This window comes from Rattus norvegicus, unplaced genomic scaffold (genome assembly GCF_021556685.1).
Source record: "Rattus norvegicus strain SHRSP/BbbUtx unplaced genomic scaffold, alternate assembly SHRSP_T2T haplotype2-0000026, whole genome shotgun sequence".
In the NCBI taxonomy this organism is placed as follows: Eukaryota; Metazoa; Chordata; class Mammalia; order Rodentia; family Muridae; genus Rattus; species Rattus norvegicus.
The window spans coordinates 985,735-1,011,928 of record NW_028238785.1 but is presented as its reverse complement, the minus strand read 5'-3'; the positions used below and the strand labels follow the sequence as shown (position 1 = coordinate 1,011,928).

The following is a 26,194-nucleotide window of genomic DNA, read 5'->3' as shown; positions in this document are numbered from 1 at the left end:
AGGTATTGTCTCTCTGGTGTATAGTTTGTTTGAGGAAGAGGTTGTCTCTCTGGTGGACCTTCTCAACAAAAAAAAAAAAAAAAAAAAAAAAGCAAGCAAGCAAACAAACAAACAAACAAAAAACCAACACACAGCTCGTGGTTCCCTTGACTCTTTGTATTTTTCTCTTTGTTTGTAATTGATTGATTTGATTTGAGCCTTGAATTTATTTCCTGCTGTCAAATCCTACCAGACACTCTATAAGATGAGGCTTTGCCTCACCTTGGTAAAATTAGCATGTAATAAATGAAGCTTTTGCTGCTCTCTCCAGTGGGGATGACATCACAATCTCACTGCAAACCATGCACACCCGGTTTAGGTTGTATTAAAGTAGCCACCATTTCAGTGCTCCCTGCAAGGTGCCATGGGGCAGTAGTAACATGAGTCTGCATGCAGCTGGACAGTTTCTACTATGGACCCTTCCCCATACAAACACACACACACACACACACACACACACACACACACACACACTTTACTGACATGGTGCATATTCTTTGCACACCAAAAATAAAGTGAGCTATAATGAAAACAGATCAATAATTGAATCAATGGAGGGAGCTGTGGGGAAGCTGGGGCTTAGAGTTACTTAAAGGCCCTATGCAGGCTCTCCTTTTGTTGGGGGAGAAATTTCAAGTGCAATTTCGTTCTTTATTTTTTTTTCTCTAAAGCACAGAGGGCTAGGGTGGATCACAGGGCTTTGAGCATGTTCGGCAAGTGCAGTCACACTGAATTAAATCCTAGGGCTGGGACCTATTAATCTTCTACAGAATTACAGAGCAGCCTGGATGAAGACTCTCAGCTGAAAAGGTGGACATCTCAAGACAGGCACTGGACAATGGCTGACAGACTTGACTGAAGACTGGAAATGTTTTGCTATCTCATAGGAAAAGAAGGCCCCTCATACCACATTGTACTCTAAGGACAGTTTATTCAGGTTAGGCATGACATGAACTATTGTCTAAGGTCACAGATGTCAGCACAAAGTATCCAAGGTGTTGTATGCCAATGGTAGCATCAACAGAACAAAGCACACAGTGTCATGAAGACATAAATCATGAGTATGTGTAGCAAGACCCAGGCCTCTTCCAGGTTCTTAGATAGTAACTGAGAACCTCAAATACGGTAGTGATGTGATAGTGTGGGGTGAATCTAGTTACAACTAGCTTCTATATTGACACAGATGATTCTTTTTGTGTCATGTTCAGCTTATAATGAATGACTAGACCTAAGCATGAGAATAACCAAATACTACATTGCTTCTCTAGCTGCTGAGCTTTTAAAGCCCTGGGGTGACAGCAAGTTTTTGTGGACATTCTGGATTGCTCCTTCTGTACTTTAACTCTGTGAGTCACCTCCACTCTCAGTAAGTTAGTTCAATTCCATAAATTGGAAATCAGTCACCTGGAAAAAATATATTCTCAATATGATCCCAGTTTGGCCATGGAAAAAGGGTAGCTTGAACTGCCCAACCTAGGTTCTGGGCCTGCACAGGCCTGCTCTCCAAAAGAAACCTGTGTTCACAGCTATGGGAAGCATTCACTATGTATGCTCTTGAGGTTTCTCCCTAAACTGCTTAGATTAAGATACGTTTCTTGCTATCAATAGAACACAATATGCCAAGCTGGCTTACAGGATCTAGTTTCTATTCTGTATTTTATCAGATGTGCATAATACATATGGTCATCATTGATAACAGGTGAAAGATCTGCTCTAATATGAAAACTAAGTGGTGCTGGAGGATGATCCTGACCCACAATGAGGAGTGGGAACACCAGAGCTCTGTAGGGATGCCTGGCAAGCTAACACATTGAGCATGTCGGCTCAGTAAGTTCCCTGTGAATACACATCTCCTGAGATCTCTCTATTTAATCATAGGTGATCTTGTCCACCTAATACAGCACCTCCTGTGGAATAACAAAAGCCACCTGCAGGAGCTGTGGTGATGACTCACAGGGTAGAGCATCTGCTGCTCTCTCAGAAGAACCACAAGGACCCTAACATTTGGGTAAAGCATGTCAATGATTACATCATAAAGTGTGTGTCCGAGGAACAGCCACATTCTCCACACAAAAGACACTGTCACACTGGGTACACCTTGGTGACTTTGAATTCACTTATTAGCCCGGGCTCCATGGAACATGCAGAGATCCATCTGTAGCTTTCAGTTCTAGGTCCACAGGAAGGGACAGAACCCTTGAGTAAGAAAGATGGTCTTAAGAGTCAAGAGATAGAATTCAATTTTTATTCATAACAAATACATTTTTACAACAAAACAGGATTAAAATGAATAAAAATATTTAAAAATATTTTAAAGTAAAAATAGTAACAAGAACATATAAATATGAAACAACAAAAAGAAAACTTCAATTAAAATCATAACAAAAATATTTCTAAAAGCATATTCTTAAAGAATATTTAGAAGCACAGACGTATTGCTGTTTCTCCTCTAGCACACATAATGAAAGGCGGTCCCCCAAGTTGTCTCTCAAGTGCTGTTTTCTGAAGAAGAAAGTGAGTAAGACCTCAATCAGTCAGGCTGGCTTAGTGTTATATAAATTTAGGGTCTCTAAGAAATGACAAATTAACGCAGAGGATGAATACTCATCCAAAAAATGTTACCATTCAGGATGTTGGTCATCAGGGACTCCTGAGAAAGCAACTTATTCTTCAGGAAGCTCTCTTACTGGGGTGTGTCCAATTCCAGCTCTCTTGCACTTTCTGAGACCTGGGAGAGGAAGGCAGTTTTTCAGACACTGATTTGGTGGGGAAATGCAAGCCAGCTGTCAGAATGCTGCCTTCTACCACCTCAGTTCTATTGGACGGTCGACATGGACCTTTTAACTGATATCATTGTTGCCTACTCTGCAGGCAGGGCAAAATCTCCAGCAAGCCTCACAGTAATGTGGGCTGCCAATAGGGGACCCAGACTTATACCAGTGCAAACCAAGAACAGGGCAATGGCAAGAGACCTCATCGGGTTGCAGGAAGAAAGGAGATGTCCATATGTCACCAAGGATAAAGCCAATGACAAGTACTAATTTGACATTTGCACTTGGTTCTTATCACAAAGGCGCTTCCTACACAAGAGGTCACATGACCACAGAGTGTCAAAGGTTCAAGAACCAAGAAATTGTTCAAAACTCTACATAGGATACAATCTATCACATGGATATGCAATAATGAGATATGTTATTCATCTGTCACCATTTCTAGACTGCAGCTTCAAAAACAGGAGCAAAATATGCTTGCACAATAATTCAGTTTCTGAAAAGTGGTTAACTTCCTAGAATACTTGTGCATAGGCAGAGCAATGAACAATTCCATTACATGAGGTGGTTGGCTGGTTGTGAGTGTAAATTAGAAAGGTGGTAAGAGAAGCAAAGATGTATCAAATTGGCAAATTTTATCAGATATTGTTAAGCTAACACATCTGCTCGTCCCTACCTGATAATGCTGGTTCTGGCCGTTGATGGTCTTTATCTTTCTTGTTGAAGTCAACCAAATATTTCTGGTTCAGTGCACAATCAAGATGTACCTCCTTGTTCTCCTGCTTCAGTGGGACCAACTTCTTCCTACATGTGTTCTCCATCAGGAGCTGGCTGAGCAGGTTTCTGGAAATACAGTATGCATAGTAAGATCATGCTGGCCCTTTCTCCCATTCCTACTCCCAAGTCCCACTAACTATACCAGGTCCCAGATACCCATGAAGACTTAATAAAATGCATCTTGATACATATAAGGCTGCTGCACAAACCATAAAGAGTTAATTCGGGGAAGAATAAATTGTTTGCTTGGCCTGACACCAATTAGTGTCCACACCTCTGAGAAAGAACATGGATCTACAACTATCCATGAAAGCCCAATGCATGGGGCCAACATCAATTAGTAGTGGGCCAACACCCTCAAAGGAGGTCAGTAGAACCAAGAGAAGGTCATGCTAACCATGTGGTCCACGCACTGAGTTTTGTAAAACCTGGTGTGACACCATAGGTCCAGGGCAGCCTAATAACCTTCTGCTGACTTCAATCAGTACTGTTCTCTCTAGAGTCTTCTGAAGATGCCTAGACAATCCTGGGATGAGGAACAGTCTTTTATGGAACTGAAAACTGAGTCCTAATGACCCTGGCACACTGATGGGTAAATAGCACAAGAGATAGAACCAGAGCTGAAGACCATCCAATACAGAACAAAGAAAGTCAGAAATGGCCATTCCACAAGTGATAGCCTTTCTGACCAGGACTTACCTAGAGAAGGTAATCTCCTTCTTCAGCTTATGGTTGTTCTCATGGACCTCAGTGTTCTCCATCTCTAAGTTGTGCAGAATTGACATGACCGCCTCCTCCATTCTCTCCAGGTCTTCATAATATGGATTTGGCTTGAAGTGTGGCCTGGCCCCAAAATAGAATACAATGAACATCGGCATTTAGGAATATATGAACTCAGGGTGGGTCCTATATTACCCCAGGCTGCTGCCTGGATCTTCCAGCACTCAGTCCCCTGCCTAGCAAGTACAGAGACTCACCATAAACTCACTGCAATTACAATCTTGCATAGCCACCAGCTGTCAAGGGCTTTGCAAATGCACACTGGGAACTCACTCTCCCTGAATTTATCCCTGAATTCTTCATTCAGACCACAAGTTCTGCTTTTAAATAAATGGAAGCAGATGAGTCCATTTTCCATCTTGCTCCTCAGGAAGGGTCAGGTTCTGAATCTCCACTATATGGGAGGTGAGGTTTAGCACAGGGTGGTTAGGGAGGCACAGCTTTCTAGAACCCAAAACCTTAACAGGATAAGAAAAAGGTGACCTTGCAGACCCAGGAATGAAACAAGAGCATTTGGAGCGATTCATACCTGTTCTTCATAGATCTCTCTGTCAGAAACCTCAGGCGATCTCTCAGGTCATTTCTCTCCTCGGTAATGAGCTGCAGCTCTTTAATCAGCCTCTCCTTTTCCTTCATGGCCTGATTCTTGCTTAGATCAGTGCCAGGGGATGATGTTTCTCTCCCAGCGTCTGTAGGTAGAAGAACACAAGTTAACCTGCATGGGGAGAATGCATAGAGTGTTCATAGACCTCAGTGAAGCCTAAACAGGAGAACAAGCCAGGAACCCAGTGTCACTGCTAGGCGATTGGTCTATGCTTAAGAGGCCTCCTCAGGGGATCTCAGTTCTCCCACTACTCTATAGAGACCAAGAGATGTAAGCAGCCAGGTGTTCCCTATTCCGGACATCACGTGCTTACATGTACCATGGAGATGGCTTCTCCAGGATTATTGTCAGCTGAACAGGGTACAGCTTGGTTTCAGGACCCTCACTCCTGTGGCTTCAGAACTCAGATGATAAATTCACCATCCACAAAACTTGAGTGATTGTAGACACTCAGATGTCCTACCCTGATACTCTAAGCCAACAACTTTGGATTTAAAAGGCATTTCCAGGGAGGATGTGTTCAACAGACTTATCAGTGTCCCTATGTGAAATACCAAATGCCCCAGAAGTGCGAATAGGTTACAGGCTGAATCTTGGTCTACACGTTCCAAATAGTTTTGGTATGTAGAAAAATTTTTGTAACACACAACCTCTAATATATAAAGCAAACGATGACCATGCCAGTTAGAAGAAATCAGAGAAGGTCTAAGAACATAAGGTTATTGCCTGGAGCACAATCTCTCCCTGTTCTTACTGTCAGATATCCACTGTATTTAAAGAAGCAATGATAGTGATATACATTGCTGCCCTGTCTAAACTCAGAAAAGGTGGACCCTCCATGACTCCTGATGGTGTTATTATATCAATGTAACATAACAAATGAAGTGAAAAGTAAAGACCAGAAGTTCACAGGATAATAGCATTGGGCTTACCATATCCTCCCAGTGGGGATGGGGAAACTAAAGTTCTGAAATCCTTGACTTTAAGGAATTGTGATATTCATGGAAATTCAATTCCTTTTCAGATGCTCCAGTTGTTGTGGCCCATTGCTAGAAAGGTCAGCTTAAGCCTGCAGCCACCCTGGCAGGAAGCTCAAAATACACTGCCCAGAACTTACTCCACATTCCCCAGAAGTGCTGTCTTTGTCCATCATTACTTTGAGACGAAAGGCCAGACTCCTTCACTCTAGTCTCTCCAGAATCGACGTTCCCCCTCCCAAAACGCTTGCGAAGACGGGAAAACATGTCTTAGCTTGTAACTGCCAGACTCAGACTGAGAGAAACTAGGGCACTGGTTGTCACTACAACACTGGTGACATCACAGAGGATGCCAGAACTCTCTAGGAGACAATAGAATGTCCAAGATGGGACAGCAGATGTCATGGGGAGCAGACTTTGCCTTCCTGCTAATGTTCTCCCTGTACTGAGCATAAGCTGAGGTGCCCTTTCCAGGAGACTTTCCTGGGGCAGAGCCACTGAGCATCTCCTGCTTCCAAAGCCAAATTTTCCTCAAGGCTTGATTATAAAAAACCTTAGTAATTCCTATACATCTAAATAAATGTTTCCTGTCAAATCTTGCCCAAAAAATGTCTCACTAACTCAAATTGTCCACATTCACCAATGTTAGCCATTAAAACTTCCTGAGATTTCATACCCGCTTGAATATGCAGTCAAAAGTTCTCCTGTCTCATTCTGTACAGGTGCTTTATATCACATCAAGAAATAGTCTGCATGGTAGGTTACAACATGCGTGTGTATTAGGGGAACACTCATGAAGTCGTGTGCTTAGCAGTCGACAATTGCCAGAAAATTCCTTAGGAGAAAGAGTTGAAGTCTTTATGGTGCTAGGAAAAGTGTGGAGACCAGTTGGCAGAGGAAAATGCAATATTGGAGACACCAGTGAAGGGAACCTCATGCTGCTTGTGGGGTTCTGCTCTTTGCACCAATGTCGCCAAAGGAGCACTGCTCACAGGCCTGAGTAAGATATACCATGAGCTTTTATCAGAAAAATAAAATACACAAGAGATATAGAGGGTGGCACAGAAACGTCCAAAATGAGGGTATAAACATCATTAAGTGGATAGAGCAAGGTCCCAGCACCTGTACACTGGGAAATGGCCACCCCACCAAACACAAAAGCATCTATCATAGTAAAAAATGAATACTTTATAGAATGCACCCACTAACACTGATTGATCACATCTGTAGTTCAAATTTTGGGGGCAAATTCATGGCCTTAACTATCTTTGTCTCAACTTACATAGCAAAAAATAAGAAAGAATGAGAAAAGAAAAAGTCAAAACTAAAAGCTCAAGCTTCTCATATGAGGAGTGCAGGAAGTGTTATATGGGAGTCAGTTCTGATTAGGCCATTTTAGATAGAACAGTGCATAGTGACCCTTAATGTGATGGGCCCTATATAAAGATTTTTGCAAAATTGGAATTTTAACAAACCTCATCCAGAACGTACGGAAGAGGCAAAGATGTGATCACCATGTCCTTGCTCTCTATCAGGTTATTTTTCTGCATCGTTGATTGTCAGGCATATAACAGCAACAATCTGAAATAGCTGGTAGACATGGAAAAACATGGCTAAAACTATAGTTGTGGGTTACACACCTCAACTGTGAAAGGCTAATGCTGTCCGCACAGTCCTTGGAGGCCACTCTTATAAGCCTATTTATTGCAAAGTGAAAGGAGGTTTATCTGAGCTCAAAGTGATCCTGGCCAGCCAGGTAGAGGGCAACATGTGATACTTGAGACCCTGTTTTAAACCAGCACAGAAATCCACACTTCATTCAAAGCATCATCTACGAATTCTCGATTATTTACCATTCTCTCCCTACCAGTCGTTCTGTTTGGAATGGTAGAAAACAACTGGAACTGATCTTTCTATTTTAAGGACCTTGATCTCTCTTTTTTTAGGTCCACATTAAGAGTGCATACAAATGGACATCACCATCTGAACATCTTAGTATTATCTACTCTGTATATGTAGCATAATACTGTGCCTATGGAAATCTTAAGCTTCCTTGAGTGTAGTTGCCCCATCAAGAAGTGTGAAGTTCTGAGTTCAAACCCCAGTGATGCTTTAAAGGGTTAGAAGAAAGCCATCAGAGATACTCCACTTCTTTGTCCTTAGATTAAATCAAGTTGACACAATGTGAACCTGGTGGGCTATTTAACCATGCATCTTTCTCCCAACCCCACTTCCACGAGTTCAGTCCATGGCAGAATTCATCCCCCACCATCCTAGATATTTCTTTGTATATTTCTACAAGAGCCAGGTTTCTTTTTTTTAATAGAATTGGTTGTAGTCAATCAACTGCTGCCCTATGTGAGAAATGATTAGTATCTATTGCAACTTACCGCACTGTATTTGTGTATACAAGTACATTATTGGAAATCCAGCATTACTGAGGGATTGGAAACCAGTGCTGTGGCCTTGCCTTTCTGTGCCTCTTCCTGGCTCACAGGCAGCAGGGGGCAGACCTTGAGTTCCTCTTCAGGGACAGAGTGATGTTGAATGGGCACTGAGCAGGCAGAGAAACACAGCTTAGGCAGCTCCTTTCAGTTATCAAACACATCATCTCCTTCCCATCTTTTTTTTTATTTTTTTATTATTTTTTTTATTAACTTGAGTACTTCTTATATACATTTCAAGTGTTATTCCCTTTCCCGGTTTCCCGGCAAACATCCCCCTCCCCCCTCCCCTTCCTTATGGGTGTTCCCCTCCCAACCCTCCCCCCATTGCCGCCCTCCCCCCCAACAGTCTAGTTCACTGGGGGTTCAGTCTTAGCAGGACCCAGGGCTTCCCCTTCCACTGGTGCTCTTACTAGGATATTCATTGCTACCTATGGGGTCAGAGTCCAGGGTCAGTCCATGTATAGTCTTTAGGTAGTGGCTTAGTCCCTGGAAGCTCTGGTTGCTTGGCATTGTTGTACATATGGGGTCTCGAGCCCCTTCAAACTCTTCCAGTTCTTTCTCTGATTCCTTCAACGGGGGTCCTATTCTCAGTTCAGTGGTTTGCTGTTGGCATTCGCCTCTGTATTTGCTGTATTCTGGCTGTGTCTCTCAGGAGCAATCTACATCCAGCTCCTGTCGGTCTGCACTTCTTTGCTTCATCCATCTTGTCTAATTGGGTGGCTCTATGTGTATGGGCCACATGTGGGGCAGGCTCTGAATGGGTGTTCCTTCAGTCTCTGTTTTATTCTTTGCCTCTCCCTTCCCTGCCAAGGGTATTCTTTTTCCTCATTTAAAGAAGGAGTGAAGCATTCACATTTTGATCATCCGTCTTGAGTTTCGTTTGTTCTAGGGATCTAGGGTAATTCAAGCATTTGGGCTAATAGCCACTTATAAATGAGTGCATACCATGTATGTCTTTCTGTGATTGGGTTAGCTCACTCAGGATGATATTTTCCAGTTCCAACCATTTGCCTATGAATTTCATAAAGTCGTTGTTTTTGATAGCTGAGTAATATTCCATTGTGTAGATGTACCACATTTTCTGTATCCATTCCTCTGTTGAAGGGCATCTGGGTTCTTTCCAGTTTCTGGCTATTATAAATAAGGCTGCGATGAACATAGTGGAGCACGTGTCTCTTTTATATGTTGAGGCATCTTTTGGTTATATGCCCAAGAGAGGTATAGCTGGATCCTCAGGCAGTTCAATGTCCAATTTTCTGAGGAAACTTCTTCCCATCTTAAGGGCTACTGCTGAGGTCTTGCCCCCATACCTACCTTAATAGCAGTGAATTTGTTACACAGCAGCCAGCTCTTTCCTATTGTTCTGTAATACTTCTCCACATCATGGATGCCAAGAAAAACACTAACAAAGAACAAAAAACTCTGACGTTGAACTGTGTGGTGCTGGTCACATACCCTGTTATGTTCTGTATGTTATGAGGTTTGTTAATCTTAACACGTTCCCCAAGTGTATTCTTCACATAGGACCCAATAGATTCAAGGAAAATTGGAACAATTATGTGTAAAATGGCCTCAGTCAGGGCCCATAGACCGAAGCATTTGCAACACTTGTGCATGAGCCCATGTGGATTTTGCAATGAGCGGGGCCTAGCAATGTCCAGTACACAGTTGTGAGCTGTTGCTCTGGTTGAACTGTATTGGTGTGTGCATTCAATGAACTACACCTATTTAAATGAATTCTGTGTCCTGTGGTTTGAATCCAGACCCCTTGACATCAGATCTTCCCTTCTGCAGCACTTGGGAAAAAGGCTAAGTTTAGGAAAGGTGACGTCTTGTCATAAGTTATGTGACAAGAGGGATGGTGAATGATCCCTTGTGATAAGAATCAAGGTTTCCTCTGTGGTATTTAGGTCTATACTGGCCCTGTGCAACAGCTTCAAGAACCCATTTCTGATTTTCCTTGGGATTCCCGTGATGATGCACTCAGACATGATTGGAAACAACCAAAACGGTGGTCAGACTTGATTTATAAAATGTAGGTAACATTGCAAACTTATGTTGTAGGATATTTGATCATATTGTCATCCCCAATATTGCGTTATTTACTTAGAAAAATACCTTCTGGCTGTGTAGTTCAGTACTAGCACCAATATTTAACCCTAGAGCTATTTTTGTTTGTTTGTTTGTTTGTTTTTTGTTTTTGTTTTTGGATGAACAAGTACTTTCCTATTTTGTGGCCCAGCCCTAGCTCTTACTTCTTTGCACAGTCATAGAGAGCCCTCAAACATATACTCAGACAAAGCCAGGGGAGTGTATAAAAGGGCCTAAGGCAATACCACATAATGACATTGAAAGTGGGCTCTCTTCTTGATCCACGCCTCCAGCTCTCCTGACATCTACATGAATTATAACTCCTAATGCAGTGTAAATGATGTCTGCGCTATTGCTGAAGGAATCATGAGAATAACAACTGTAAACATTCCACCATGGATAGAATTTGTGGAAAGAGGTGACTGGCAGCCAACAAGAGGGCTCTACAGTTAAAGGGGCTTGCTGTCAAGTCTGATGAGCTTGACTCAATCCCCAGGACCCACGTGGTAAAAGGGAGAGAACTAAGGGCCAAGCTGTCCTCTGGCTTCCACTCATGTGCTTACATGTATGTGAGTATATATGTATATGTCTGTATGTATGTGTGGATATGAATGTGTGTATGCATGTATGTGTATACGTGTATATGTATATGTGTGTATATGTCTGTCTATGTGTGTGTATAGGTGTATTTGTATGTGTGTATATGTATTGTATGTGTGTATATGTGTGTATGTATATGTGTATGTGTGTATGCATGTATGTGTGTATGTGTGTGTATGTGTGTGTGTATGTGTGTATGCATGTAGGTGTGTATGTATCTGTGTGTGAGCATGAATGTGTATAGTCATGTATATGCATGTGTTTTCATGTACGTGTATTCGTGTATATGTACGAATGTATGTGTGTATATGTATGTATGGACACACAAACACACACAATGTTAAAACATAAAAAGCTCCTTGGAGTATTCACCGTGCCTGGATAAGTGGTGACCATGTGGGGGAAACACATGTCCATGTAAGCACACCTGTTCACATGTGCTGAGCAATGCCCAGCCTGGTCTTGAGCTCACTACCTGCCCAACGATGAGTTTCTGCCCACCTGGTCTTCTCAGAGCCAGGCGACAATTGTTCCTGCCATTCCAGTTCTGTTCCCGTTTCTCATGCCACAAACCTTCTAGCTTGAATCTCACCTACTGACGCAGGAACCTAACAGCCTCCAACCCAGTGAAGTAAGTAAACTTCTTCCTGACATCCTCAGGCTTGGTGTCCCCCATGAGTCACAGGGAGGAAGGATGGCATGCACCAAGGAGAAGGGCCATGGGCAAGGAAGAAAGGATCATAAGTCAGTCATCACTGACACCAGCAAAGTGTGTGCTTCAGAGCTGGCTCTGCTCACTCTTGTCCCAGTGGCAGGACTTAAGAGTGGTGCATACCTGTCACCCAGCACTCAGAGACGTCTGAGGCATGAGAACCAGGAGTTCATGGCCATCGTAACTAATGGTGAGATCAAAGCCAGCCTGGGCTGCATGAGACTCAGTCTCAAAGCAGGCAAGGAGGAACTTGCTATATTTGAGCAAGGAAGCTGGAATCCTCCTGGGTTCTAAACATTCACTGCAATACAGAAAGATGCTAGGGCTAGTGTGGCAGAAAGTAGGAGACAGAGAAGCCAGGTTAACCCTCCCTAATCTTCTCATGCTGTGTGAGCTATGAGTAGATGGTGCCCTATACACTGTGGACAGGATGGTCTCTCAGACGGTTCAGAAAGCCATGGAGGACTCCAGCAATTCTCCACTTGGGTGTCACTTGAGTCTTATATGTGTGTGTTTACAAGCCAAAATATAAGATCCATAGGTGACTGTGTAAATTCAACATGGCCCAGCCATGTGCTGGAATATTATTCAGCCTTACATAGGATTCAGATTCTGACCCTTGAACAGGAACGAGAATGGTAGCCATTCTCCTAAGTCAGAACTCCAGGCAGTGCAAAGACAAACTAACACTGTATGACACCACTGAGGGCTGCAGTGTCACCAGTTATATAAAGACAGAAAGCAGGAAGGTCTACAGAGCTCCAGGGGTGACATGGAGTGGGGAGGTTGGAGGGTAGGTGTGTAAGTGTGACTGAGGCTCAGAGGAGTGAGACATGGCTGCAGAATATGCATGTGGCTGCCTCCCATACCTGTGGGTGCTGCCTCCTCAGAAAGGCAAATATAGCAAAAGGAAAGAAACAGAGGGGACAGGCTCTGACCACCTGTAGACACACACAAATGACATAACAGAATGTGCACACTGATGCCTTGCTGCAGGAGCAGTTGAGCATCCAGAAGGGTTGAAAGAGGCTGGAAGGGCTGAGCATGGCACTTAGTTCAAGGACATAGCTTTAGGTCCTGGGGAACCTATGGTGCCCAGGCCCCATCCTGCTGATACTGAGGGACATCGCTGACATTCAGGGTGATGGCCGGGCTGGGCTGGGGAATAGGTGTCCACTCTCACCTGCCTCAGCTTGAAGATGTGCTGGGTGAAGTAGGACTGCAACTGCTTGTTGGATTCATTGATGCAAATCTGCTGGAAGCTATTCTGTTCAAAGTCTTCAAATCTGAATATGGCCAAGACACCAATGGGCAAGCACTGGGAGACAAGGTTTGGTTATAGCCGGGGCCTCCTGGAAAGATTAGCCCTCCTGAGAGGAGTTGCAGCAGAGGGGGTGTGTTTTCCTGACCTGTTTGGTACCCAGTGTTTTTTACCAAGGGTTCCTTTATTACTTCTTGATGGAACCAGGCCTGCACATATCCAGTAAGCATTGGGGTGGAACCTGGGCTTGGTGCCCACATGCTGGCATCGCTGAGGGTGAAGCCTAGCCTATCACACTTGCAGACACCGAGTGCAGATGCCTGGGTTCCTATAGAATGGCGGTTCTTACCCTTCCTAACACTGTGACTCTTTATTTCAGTACCACATGTTGTGATCCCAACCTTAAACTTATTGGAGAGCTACTTCATGAGTGTAACTTTGTTACTGTGAGGAATTGTAATGTAAATGTCTGGTGTGCAGGAGCGCTGATGTAGAACCCACAGATTGAGAGCAGCTGCTGTAGAGGATCAGAGTCCCCTGCCAGCCCTGGTGTTTGCAGAGATCCCCTGGGTTCCTAGTCTCCATGGCTTTCCCAAGGACAGGGTTTATTCTTGGCCGTCTCAGGGCCCGGGACCTCACAGAAACAGCCTCTCCCATGTCCTTCCTGTTGAGGAGAGCGTGGTTGGTCCTCAGCACAGACCAGTCAAACAGGGCGCTGTATAGACACTTGGCCAGGGGTCTCCTGCAGTTATGGCCTCTGGACAGAGGGGTTTCTTACCTGGGGTGGGGCAACCGTGCCAGGTACAGGCAGTGATGCTCAGAGTCAAGACCTAGTTTTGTCTTATTTTCATAGACAAAATTGCCCAGGCTGGCCTCGAACTTGCCGTGTAGCCAAGGATAATTAAACAACTGATCCTACTGCCTCTACCCCCCATGGCCTGGCATTGCAGATGAGTGTCACCAGAGCTGGCTTGTCACAGGTGCTATACGGCTCTAAGTCTGGGGCCTCATGTGCAGGAGTGTTATGACTGTGCCATCCCCACCCCGCAACGAGGGTTTTCACCTTTCTCCTGCTGAAGTCTGCTTAATCCTACCCTGGCCCCAGGACACAGCAGCTGTGGGAGCCTCAAAGCCTGGGGCTTCAGCAGAGCATTGGTACACAGCATAGCATGCAGCCTACAGGGCTGTGAAAAAGCCAAGGAAGTGGTTCTCAGCTCACCCCCTGTAGGAGTGTCTAGTCCATCCTTCTCTCCATGGACGCAGACATCTGCTTCCAACTGCCCGACATGTCCCTCTGGTTTTGACTTTCCTGGATGCCATGTCAATGCCACCACACAGAGTGCTGCCTCTACTGGGGACACTCACACAACCTCTCTGGGGGACATCTGAGCCAAGCAGGGATTGGGTGCACTGCAGAGAGGTCAAGTCATGTCGTGAAGTACCTTGTCCCACAAAGGCTCACTGTTCAGGGAGTTGACTGGAAAAGTAAGCTTATGCCCCTGGGCAGGGTTCCCCATAGGGAGTGTCCCACACCCTGCTATCAGGTCTATTCCTGGTGCCATGCAAATTCAATTTGCAAGACCCAATGCTCTGGAAATGTCAAGAGCTAACGGAAATGTACCAGGAAGTGCACACCATAGCAAAGGGAGAGGATGGCACAGAGACCTATGCTATGGGTTAAAGGGCACGGAAAGGCCACCTCGAGCACAGGGGTCAGTCACCTCTTTCACAAACAAGGCAAAGGTCAATGCTCTCAGCTCTGGGAGCCTAAAGGGCTCTGTGGCTCCTAAGCCCTGCAGCTGCAGCCAGAAGCAGCACTGAACAGGATGTAAATGCTGAGTATGGCGATGTCAATAAAACTTTATTTACAAAACCAAATTGGTGGTAGTAGTGGTGGTGGTGGTGGTGGTGGTGGTGGTGGTGGTGGTGGTGGTGTCGGCGGACTGGTTCACTTCAAAGCATGCTGGAGTGGCATGGCCACTGAGCATCGGAAAACACAGAAAGGAATGCGACCGGACGCAGGGCTCCCAACACCCTAGACGTCGACCTATGGCACTGGAACAGGGTCCCTGAAGGTAAGTCTGGACAGTCAGATAAGGTAAGTACAATTTATTACAAGGAAATGGGACAAGATAAATCTTCTCTTCATCTCGCTATGCTTAAGCATCTTTAAGAGTGCAGGGAATTCATGTCTATCAGTCTGGTTTAGAAAAGTGTTTAGAGACAGCAAGAGTAAACTCCATGGTTCCCTGACGAGGGTTCCAGGGATTCTGATATCTGGGTCAAAGTGAAAGTTAAGGTGAAAAAGGCTGTCAGGCAGGGCAAAAAGATTCCAATTTCTGGTCTCTTTGAGCTGTAATTTTTACTGTGTTCAAGGCCATGAATGCAGACAGGGTAATAACGAATACAGAACAAGAAGCTACAGCTTCATTAAGACAAAACGAAAGTAAAAGTTTTGCCCTCTGCACCATTGCCTGAAGCAGGTTTTTCTAAGTCGTTTCCCGAGGATGGCATGTTGACCATTAGATTCACACGATGATAATGACGAATTCACCTGCCTTTTCTTTTCCTATAATTAGGCCAGCATCGATTCAAGGTGTGGCCCAACCGACTTATTATAAAGGATGATACTGGTTGGTTGAAAAAGGTAGTAGCTTTCTATGAACCATATATTAAGTTTTTATGTATATTAAAATTAACATTGGAAAGAACAATGGTAGGAGAGGAAGCTGGAGGACAACTGCTGCAAATGCTTGCTTTTGAAAATGCTAATGAAGAGTACAGGAGAGCATTATTACCTATAAAGGAGGCTGGGGATATTAATGCTTATATGAAGGCATGCAAGGGTATCTTTTCTGAAAATGGAAAGATGCATATTTGGCACGTATTGATCCAGATAGTGTTATTAAATTATATGTTTAAATACTCTTGAATATCCTACAGGCGCTTTCGCTCAGGATGAGTTGCCTTTAGAATGGGTTTATATTAAATAAAACTTTAACCAAACATTAACAAATAATGAGGAACAAATTTCTTTAATTATTCAGCAAGGCATACAAAGACCTGTTACTCTGTGGGGATATGATTGTGCTGCTATTGTTTTCCCATTATGCAAAGATAAAGGGGAATATTTAATGCAGATGTCTGAGGTTTTTCAATTAGCCATGATTTCTTACACTGGAAATATTGAATTTCATCCTCCCCATAGTAAATTGTGGGATTGCTTTAAAAAACAAAAAAAAATTTGATAAATACACTAATTTCTGTTGATCCATTACCATCAGCCTTTACTGTGTTTACAGATGGCTCTAACACCAAGATGGCTTATTGGACCAAAGATTAATTTTGGGGACAAGAATCTTCTTTTGGGTCAGTACAACAAAATGAATTATTAGCGGTAATTAATGTATTCCAGGATTTTACTCATGATGTAAAAATATTATAGCTGAGTCTGCTTATGTTGTAGGAGTAGTACAGAATATTGCGACTGCTGTTGTTTCTACATCTAAGCCTACATTAAATGTTATTCTCACATATTAAAGGACTATTGTTATTATGAAACTCTAGAATATTCATTACACATACTAGATCACATTCAAAATTTCCAGAATCTTTAACACTTGGCAATCCTATGGTAGATCAATTAGTGGCATTTGCTACCCCAGAAGAACACAGTCATAATCATGCCAATATAGGATATTTACATATTAAATATAAGCTTCCCTATTCTCAAGCCAAACGAATTATTGCTAATTGTCCTATGTGTCAGTCTTCACGTATAAAATGTGTTCCATCTCAAATTAATCCCAGAAGGATGCAACTTAATACATCGTGGCAGATGGATGGAACCCATATTTCTGAGTTTGGTCGCCTTTCACATATAGATGTAAGCATAGATAATTTTTCAAAATTTGTGTGGGCTACACCATTGCCAGGAGTACGCACTGCTCATGTTATACAGCATCTATTGGAAACTTTTGCTGTTATGGGACTGCCCTCTAAAATTAAAATTGATAATGGACCAACATATATTTCTTATCAATATAAACAATTTTGTCAACGATATCATATTGTACATATTACTGGTACAGAACACAATACACAAGGACAAGCTTTTGTTGAAAGGATTCACCATACCCTGAAATGACAAATTATAAAATTACAAAGGGGGAAAAGAGATGGCCTTATGCAACCTGAATGGAGTTTGCAGACCAGTCCCAGAGCTATATTGGCACAAGCATTATACGTTATTAATTTTCTTAATTTACCACAAGGTGAAGTTATATCAAGAGCCGATAGACACTTTGTTGAACTTCCCCCCAGAAGGCATGGAACAGACAGTATGGATAAAAATTGCCCGGGATACTGAATGGCAGGAAGGGACATCATTGTATATAGGGGAGAGGGTTTTGTCTCATTACAGGATGGGAGACTATTCTGGTTACCTGGGAGATGGATCCAAGCACAGAATAATAAGAACTGCTCCCTACCCTCAAAGGAATCCAGTTAAACCAGCTACATTTTCTCCTGATGGATGTTCTCAGGAGATGAGGAGGTGTCCTCCATTACTGAGGCCCTGGCTTCTCTTAGTGTCCACAAACAACAATGGATAAGGATCCGTGTAGTGACAACCCTATTACCTATATGGGGTAAGGTGAAGCGATTAAGCACTGAAAGGAATAATTTTGTCCCCTTCAGGAAAGTCCTGTACTGCTGAGCACTTATTCTTAGCAATGTGTGTTTTACTCATGGTTTCTTCTGCTGCGGCCAATGCCAGTTATCGGGCTTATATTGCTTATCATGATGAAATCCTACTACTTTTCTGTTAGTAAATATATGGATAATGACACAGAACATGATTGGAAGTTAATTCAAGCCTATTTAGAGGGTAATGAAAGTGCTTCAAAGTAATTAATGCCTTGAAATATGATGTTCGAATGTCTTTTGGTAAACAGCTAGAAGATACTACCCCTATGGAAATAGCGAAATTATTGGCTGATCAATTGACAGGATTAGATCCCAAGGCTTGGCTTCAAAGGATTTTCCATAGCTTGGGAGGAGGTAGTTTTGCCATAATCTTATGTACATTATGTATTATGTTGCTTTATTTTTACATGACTAAACCCCTACAAGGACCTTTAGCTATGTTATGTAAAGTGTTACTTTAAAACAAAAGAAAAAAGAAGGAATTGTTAAGACATAGAGATGCAGCTCCCAGGCAGGGTCAAGAAAGGCCTGGTGACAGATTCAAGTAGGGGCTAGAATGCCGCCCTGGAGAAGAAAATGTTTTTCTCACTTGCCTTAAATTATGTTCTGCTGTGTCCCATTTCTGTGGAAGTGGTTCTAACGCTCTCTTGGTAATGGTGAGTATATTTTGATTATAATAAGAAAGGTGATTTTTATATGAATATTTTTAGAAGAAGCTTTCGTTTATTCGTCTTTCTTTGTTTAATCTTCCCTCATTGTTCCTGGTATCCTGGGAATAATGATCTTATGGTATCTTGACACAATGAAAATTGTAGTAATGCATATTCTTAGCTTAATAAGGATTAATAAAGCTTGCAACTGCGTGCAGTTTCTTCTGCCTTTGCTCTGCATCCCCTGTGTCCTGGGGTATGCGACCATACCCAGGGCCCCAACTCACTACACATTGACAATGGGTCACCCCACAAAACACAGAAGCATCTACCTTAGTCAAAAATGGACATTTTATTGAATGCATACACTAACACTGATTGATCACATCCATAGCTAAGATACTAGGGGCAGATCCGTGGCCCAAAATACATTCCTCTAAACCTATAAAGAAAGAAAGAAAGAAAGAAAGAAAGAAAGAAAGAAAGAAAGAAAGAAAGAAAGGAAGGAAGGAAGAAGAAAAAACACAAAAAACTTAAGCTTCTCATAGGAACTTCGCAGGAAGTGTTGTCTGGCGGTCAGTTCTGATTAGGCCATTTTAGATGAAACAGTGCATAGTGACCCTTAATGTGATGGGCCCTATATAAAGCTTTTTGCAATATTGGAATTTTAACAAACCTCATCCAGAACATACAGCAGAGGCAAGGATGTGATCACCATGTCCTTGCTCTCTATCAGGTTATTTTTCTGTGTCCGTGATTGTCAGGCATAGAACAGCAACAATCTGAAATAGCTGGTAGACATGGAACAAAGTGGCTAAAACTATAGTTGTGGGTTGCACACCTCAACTGTCAATGCCTAATGCTGTCCTCACAGTCCTCGGAGGCCCCTCTTGTAAGACTATCTATTGGAAAGTGGAAGCAGGTTTATCTGAGCTCAAAGTGAACCTGGCCAGCCAGGGAGAGGGCAACATGGGATACTTGAGACCATCTCTTAAACCAGCACAAAAACCAACCCTTCATTCAAAGCATCATCTATTAATTCTTTATTATTTACCACTTTCTCCCTACCAGCCTTTCAGTCTGGAATGGTAGAAAAGGACTGGGAATGTTCCTTCTATTCTAAGGACCTTGATCTCTCTTTCCTTAGGTCCACATTAAGAACACATGCAAATGGGTATCACCATCTGAACAACTTAGTATCATCTACTCAGTATATCTAGCCTAATACTGTTGTATGACAATCTCAAGCTTCCCTGAGTTTCGCTGACCTAGCAAGAAGTATGAAGTACTGAGGCCACACCCCAGTGATCCTTTCAAGGGGTTAGAAGAAAGCCGTGAGAGAAACTCCACTTCTTTGTCCTTAGATTAAATCACATTGACACAATGTGGGTGGACTATTTAACCAGACATGTTTCTCCCAACCCCACCTTTTTGAGTTCAGACCATGGCAGAATTCATGCCCCACCACCCTAGATATTGAGTTTAGTGATATGTAATTATTATTTAAACCTATGTATTAAATTTTGTCATTTTGTTAATTTTTGTGGTTTTCACAGTCTTCTTTGATTAACTTTCCTAGTTTTATTAATTTATCCCCTGTGTTCTCTGGTGTTTTGTCCTTCCCTTCAAACTAAAGTATTCCTTTTAGGATCCGCTAAAGAGCTGTCTTACTGGTTACTCATATTGTGTTAAATTTATTTTTAGTGTGCATTAGTCAGCACAGTAGCTGTGCAGCTGCCTGACCTCCATGGACCAGATCTACTTTCCAAACAATAACGCTAACTCTTACTGACTGTGTAGTATCTTGGCTGCTCTTTGTTCCCCTTGGACAGCCCTCAGGACCAGGCTCTCCTCCCCCTTAACCATGGATGCTGTCCTCTTCCTCCCTCCTCTCCATCACACGTTCTTCCTTTATTCTCTGGCAGCTTCTTCTTCCTTCTTCCCTCCTCATGATCCTCTCTAGCAAAGCCCTCAAAGCTGACCTTCCCCATCTCTCTGCTGTGCAGCTGTTGGCTGTTGGCTTCATTATAATCACAGTTAACTGGGAGCAGGGTCAGTTATTTGGGGTTAACCAGTCTTGAGTTCTACAATTAGCATTAAAATACAAGCAGCATTAGGCCAATACACTACAGGGGTGTTGTTTGTTTGTTTGTTTGGTTTGGTTTAATTTTCATTTACCTTTTTACTTGTTATTTTATTTTTGGCTATTTTTTATTAAATGGTAATTTTATTTATTTACATTTCAACTGTTGTCCTGCTTTCCACACTCCCCTCATCAAACCTTACATCCCTTTTCTGCTCAGCTTTGCCTATGTGACAGTGCTTCCCCACCCACACATATCCATTCCCTCCTCACACCTCTAGGATCTCCATTTGGTGGGCAACAAGCCTCACCTGAACCATAGAGCATCCTTGCATACACTTTGGCTGGCAGTTTGGCCCCTGGGAGCTTAGGGATTAGGGAAAGAAGATCTGTTCAGATATTAAAGCCAATGATTGCTGCATTCTCTTCTTTTTCTGGTTATAGGTGAAATTATGTTTGTGTGCTTCTCTTTTTTTAAATTATTGAGAGAAGATTAATTTCTTGGTTTTTCTTGGGTATAGTTTAGTTCATTGTCTTGGAGTTTTCCTCCTATTAGCCTCTGTTGTGCTTTCCTACAGAAAAGAATTCTTTAAATTTGGTTTTGTCATGAAATATCCTGGTTCCTCCTTTTATGGTGATTGAGGATTATGCTGGATATAGGAGCCTGTGTCTGCATTACATCTGCCCAAGATTTTCTGACTTTTAGAATCTCTGTTGAGAAGTCTGGTGTAATTCAGATATGTCTGAATTTATTTGTTACTAGATATTTATACCTTACCCCTTTTAATGTTCTTTCTTGATCTGTGCATTTAGCGTTTTAATTATTATGTGAATGGAGGAATTTTTCTGGTACAATTAGTTTGATGTTCTGTAGGCTTGTTGTACCTTTATGGCCTTTTCTTTCTTTACCTTATGGAAGTTTGCTGCTATGATTTGTTGAAGGTGTTTACTGGACCTATGAACTAGAAATCTTAATTCTCTTCTCTATTTATTATCCTTAGGTTTCAACATTTAATTGTGTCCTGAAATTCATGGATGTTTTGGATTCAATAAACCATACATGTTTATCTGAGATGGGTGTTTTGTGCTTTGTGGGATGACCTCCTTGACCCAGGCTGCATGAAGAATCTCAGCTGACAATGGGGACATAAATTATGAGTATGTGTAGCACGACCCAGGCCTCTTCCAGGTTCTTAGATATTAACTGAGAACCTCAAATACAGTAGTAATGTGATAGTGTGGTGTGAATCTAGTTACTATTCTCTATTTTGATATAGGTGACTCTTTTTGTGTCATGGTCACCTTATAATGACTAGAAGACCTAAGCTTGAGAATGACTAAAGACTACCTTGCTTCTCTAACAGCTGAGCTCTCTAAGAGCCCTGTTGTGACAGCAACTGTTGGTGGACATTCTGGATTATTCCTTCTGTACTTTAACTCTCTGTGTCACTTCCACCATCAGTAAGTTAGTTCAATTCCATAAATTGGAAATCCATCACCTGGAAGAAATACTCTTTTTTTTTAAAGATTTATTTATTTATTTATTTATTTATTTATTTATTTATTTATAGTATACAAGTACACCGTGACTGTCTTCAGACAGACCAGAAGAGGGCATCATATCTCATTACAGATGGTTGTGAGCCACCATGTGGTTGCTGGGATTTGAACTCAGGACCTCTGGAAGAGCTGTCAGTGCTCTTAACCACTAAGCCATCTCTTTAGCCCAAGAAATACTTTCTGAATATGATCTGAGATTGGCCATGGAAAAAGGGTAGCTTGAATTGTCCCACCTAGGTTCTGGGCCTGCACAGGCCTGCTCTCCAAAAGAAACCTGTGTTCACAGCTGTTGGCTGGCTAAGAACGATTTCACGAGACGTGATACACAGCCCTCGGACTTCTGCTTCAGTCATCTGCACAATTTCTCCCAGATGATGTCCTCATACCGCCAGCAGGCGGGTGATGAAGCTGTCCAGAACACCAGAGCTCTGAAGGGATGCCTGGCAACCTAACACGTTGAGCAGGCAAGCTCAGTAAGTTCCCTGTGAACACACATCTCCTGAGATCTCTCTATTTAATCATAGGTGATCTTGTCCACCTAATACAGCACCTCATGTGGAATAACAAAAGCCACCTGCAGGAGCTGTGGTGATGACTCACAGGTTAGAGCATCTGCTGTTCTCTCAGAAGAACCACATGCCCCTAACAATTGGGTAAAGTATGTCAGTGATTACATCATAAAGTGTTTGTTGGAGACACAGCCACATTATCCACACAAAAAACACTATCACACTGGGTACCCCTTAGTGAGTTTGAATTCACTTATTAGCCCAGGCTCCATGGAACATGCAGAGATCCATCTCTAGCTGTCAGTTCTAGGTCCACAGAACCCTTGAGTAAGAATGATGGTCTTAAGAGTCAAGAGATAGAATTCAATTTTTATTCATAACAAATACATTTTTACAACACAACAGGATTAAAATGAATAAAAATATTTAAAAATATTTGAAAGTGAAAAATAGTAACAAGAACACATAAATATGAAACAACAAAAAGAAAACTTCAATTAAAATCATAACAAAAAAATTTCTAAACATAAGCATATTCTTAACGAACATGTAGAAGCACAGACGTATTGCTGTTTCTCCTCTAGCACACATAATGAAAGGCGGTCCCCCAAGCTGTCTCTCAAGTTGTGTTTTCTGAAGAAGAAAGTGAGTAAGACCTCAATCAGTCAGGCTGGCTTAGTGTTATATAAATTTAGGGTCTCTAAGAAATGACAAATTAACTCTGAGGAAGAATATTCATCCAAAAAATATTGTTACCATTCAGGATGTTTGTCATCAGGGACTCCTGAGAAAGCAACTCATTCTTCAGGAAGCTCTCTTACTGGGGTGTGTCCAATTCCAGCTCTCTTGCACTTTCTGAGACCTGGGAGAGGAACACAGTTTTAAGACACTGATTTGGTGGGGAAATGCTAGCCAGCTGTCAGAATGCTGCCTTCTACCACCTCAGTTCTATTGGACAGTCGACATGGACCTTTTAACTGATATCATTGTTGCTAACTCTGCAGGTAGGGCAAAATCCCCGGCAAGCCTCACTGTAATGTGGGCTGACAATATGGGACCCAGACTTATACCAGTGCAAACCAAGAACAGGGCACAGGGAAGAGACCTCATTGGGTTGCCGGAAGAAAGGAGATGTCCATATGTCACCAAGGTTAAAGTCAATGACAAGTACTAATTTGACATTTGCACTTGGTTCTTATCCCGGAAAGGTGCTTCCTACACAAGAGGTCACATTAACACAGAGTGTCATTTGGCAAAGAACCACGAACTTGTTCAAAGCTCTGCATAGGATCCAATCTATCACATGGATATGCAATAATGAGGTATGTTATTCATCTGTCACCATTTCTAGACTGCAGCTTCAAAAAGAGCAGCAAAATATACTTGCAATATAATTCCATTTCTGAAAAGTGTTTACCTTCCCAGAATATTTGTGCATAGGCAGAGCAATGAACAATTCCATTACATGAGGTGGTTGGCTGGTTGTGATTGTAAATTAGAAAGGAGGTAGGAGGAAGCAAACATGTATCAAATTGGCAAATTTTATCAGATATTGTTAAGCTAACACAGCTGTTTGTCCCTACCAGATGATGCTGGGTCTGGACGTTGCTGGTCTTTATCTTTCTTGCTTAAGTCAACCAAATATTTCTGGTTCAGTGCACACTCAAGATGTCCCTCCTTGCTCCCCTGCTTCAGTGGGACCAACTTCTTCCTGCATGTGTTCTCCATCAGGAGCTGGCTGAGCAGGTTTCTGGAAATACAGTCTGCAGAGTAAGATCATGCTGCCCCTTTCTCCCATTCCTACTCCCAAGTCCCACTAACTCTACCAGGTCCCAGATACCCATGAAGACTTAATAAAATACATCTCGATACACATAATGCTGCTGCACAAACCACAAAGAGTTAATTCAGGGAAGAATAAATTGTTTGCTTGGCCCGAGCACCAATTAGTGTCCACATCTCTCAAAAAGAACATGGATCTACAACTATCCATGAAAGCCCAATGCATGGGGCAACATCAATTAGTAGTTGGCAAACACCCGCAAAAGAGGTCAGTAGAACCAAGAGAAGGTCATGCTAACCCTGTGGTCCACGCACTGAGTGTTGTAAAACCTGGTATGACCCCAGAGGCCCAGGTCAGCCTAATAACGTTCTGCTGACTTCAATCAGTGCTGTTCTATCTAGAGCCTTCTGCAGATGCCTAGACAGTCCTGGGATGAGTAACAGTCTTTTATGGAACTGAAAACTGAGTCCTAATGACCCTGGAACACTGATGTGTAAACAGCACAAGAGATAGAACCAGAACTGAAGACCGTCCAATCCAGAACAAAGAAATCAGAAATGGCCATTCCACAGGTGACAGCCTTTCTGACCAGGACTTACCTAGAGAAGGTAATCTCCTTCTTCAGCTTATGGTTGTTCTCATGGATCTCAGTGTTCTCCATCTCTAAGTTGTGCAGAATTGACATGACCCCCTCCTCCATTCTCTCCAGGTCTTCATAATATGGATTTGGCCTGAAGTGTGGCCTGGCCCCAAATGATAGAATACAATGAACATCAGCATTTAGGAAGATATGAACTCAGGGTGGGTCCTGTACTACACCAGTCCTGGAAGGACACCTTCTGAATTCTACATATTGGACCTTCTTCAGCTTCAGAAACATGTTTTTCTGCGTCCAGCACACCAGAATCTCGGCATCCAGATGGAGGGTTCCCTGGCTCCCTTTATTCAATCAAGAGGAAATCTGCAGTCCAGCCAGTAGAGCTATCAAGAGCCTAGGCCACACCTCCCCATGCTCCCCCACCCCCAACGCACCCAGAATCCTGTGATTTCCTTTTTCCTGTCCTGATAACAGACCATATATCAACCCAAAATTATAATCTGCACAACGAATACAAATATACAGGCAAACGTGGCCACATAAGCAAAGAACTGTGCTGTTGACCGTGGGGCTCCCAGAACAAAGCATTCACATCACCATGAAAGTGTCACAGGTAAATACTCAGGCCAAGACATAGACTCCTATATTCCAGGTGTGGAGGGAAATATAAACATATAACAGTTGTGCATATGCATTTGGATGTATGCACACACAGACTCACAGACTGAGACACACCCACAAAAAAAAAGAGAAATGTAAACAGAGTCAGAGAAAGAGAAAAGCAAATATGGAAACAGAGAGCACTGTGAGAACCAGGAGAAATGCATGCACCATTGCTGTGTCTGAGGGGCTCCCACAGACACACAGACAATAACAAACAGGCCTGAGCCTGACAACTTCTAGTCAAGCATTGAGATGAACTGTTTGGGACCAGGCCCCTCAGGCTGCTGCCTGGATCTTCCAGCACTCAGTCCCTGCCTAGCAAGTACAGAGACTCACCATAAACTCACTGCAATTACAATCTTGCAAAGCCACCAGCTGTCAAGGGCTTTGCAAATGCACACTAGACACTCACTCTCCCTGACTTTATCCCCGAATTCTTCATTCAGACCACAAGTTCTGCTTTTCAATAAATGGAAGCAGATGAGTCCATTGTCCATCTCTCTCCTCAGGAAGGGTCAAGGTTCTGAATCTCCTCTATATGGGAGGTGAGGTTTAGCACAGGGTGGTTAGGGATGCACAGCT

General features: G+C 42.7%; 2 protein-coding genes across 4 annotated transcripts in view; both read right to left on the bottom strand.

Moving 5' to 3' along the window:
- Positions 1-26,194, bottom strand: part of Speer4cl6 (spermatogenesis associated glutamate (E)-rich protein 4C like 6) — a 261,843-nt gene that overhangs the window by 168,411 nt on the left and 67,238 nt on the right. For 2 of the 3 annotated variants that reach the window (XM_087601447.1, XM_087601446.1), the window contains 4 exons: positions 24,951-25,094; positions 24,152-24,318; positions 23,325-23,430; positions 22,926-23,201 (listed from right to left, as the gene is read on the bottom strand). In XM_087601447.1, the coding sequence (XP_087457573.1) occupies positions 23,366-23,430; positions 24,152-24,318; positions 24,951-25,094 (376 nt within the window). In that variant the 3' untranslated portion in view covers positions 22,926-23,201; positions 23,325-23,365. 3 annotated transcript variants of the gene reach the window in all.
- On the bottom strand, positions 2,271-6,255 carry LOC147997913 (uncharacterized). Its single transcript, XM_087601536.1, has 5 exons — positions 6,089-6,255; positions 4,287-5,056; positions 3,487-3,653; positions 2,662-2,767; positions 2,271-2,541 (listed from the first exon to the last, which is right to left on the bottom strand). Exons 2-4 carry the CDS (start codon positions 4,463-4,465, stop codon positions 2,703-2,705), a joined length of 411 nt encoding a protein of 136 aa, XP_087457662.1. The 5' UTR covers positions 4,466-5,056; positions 6,089-6,255; the 3' UTR covers positions 2,271-2,541; positions 2,662-2,702.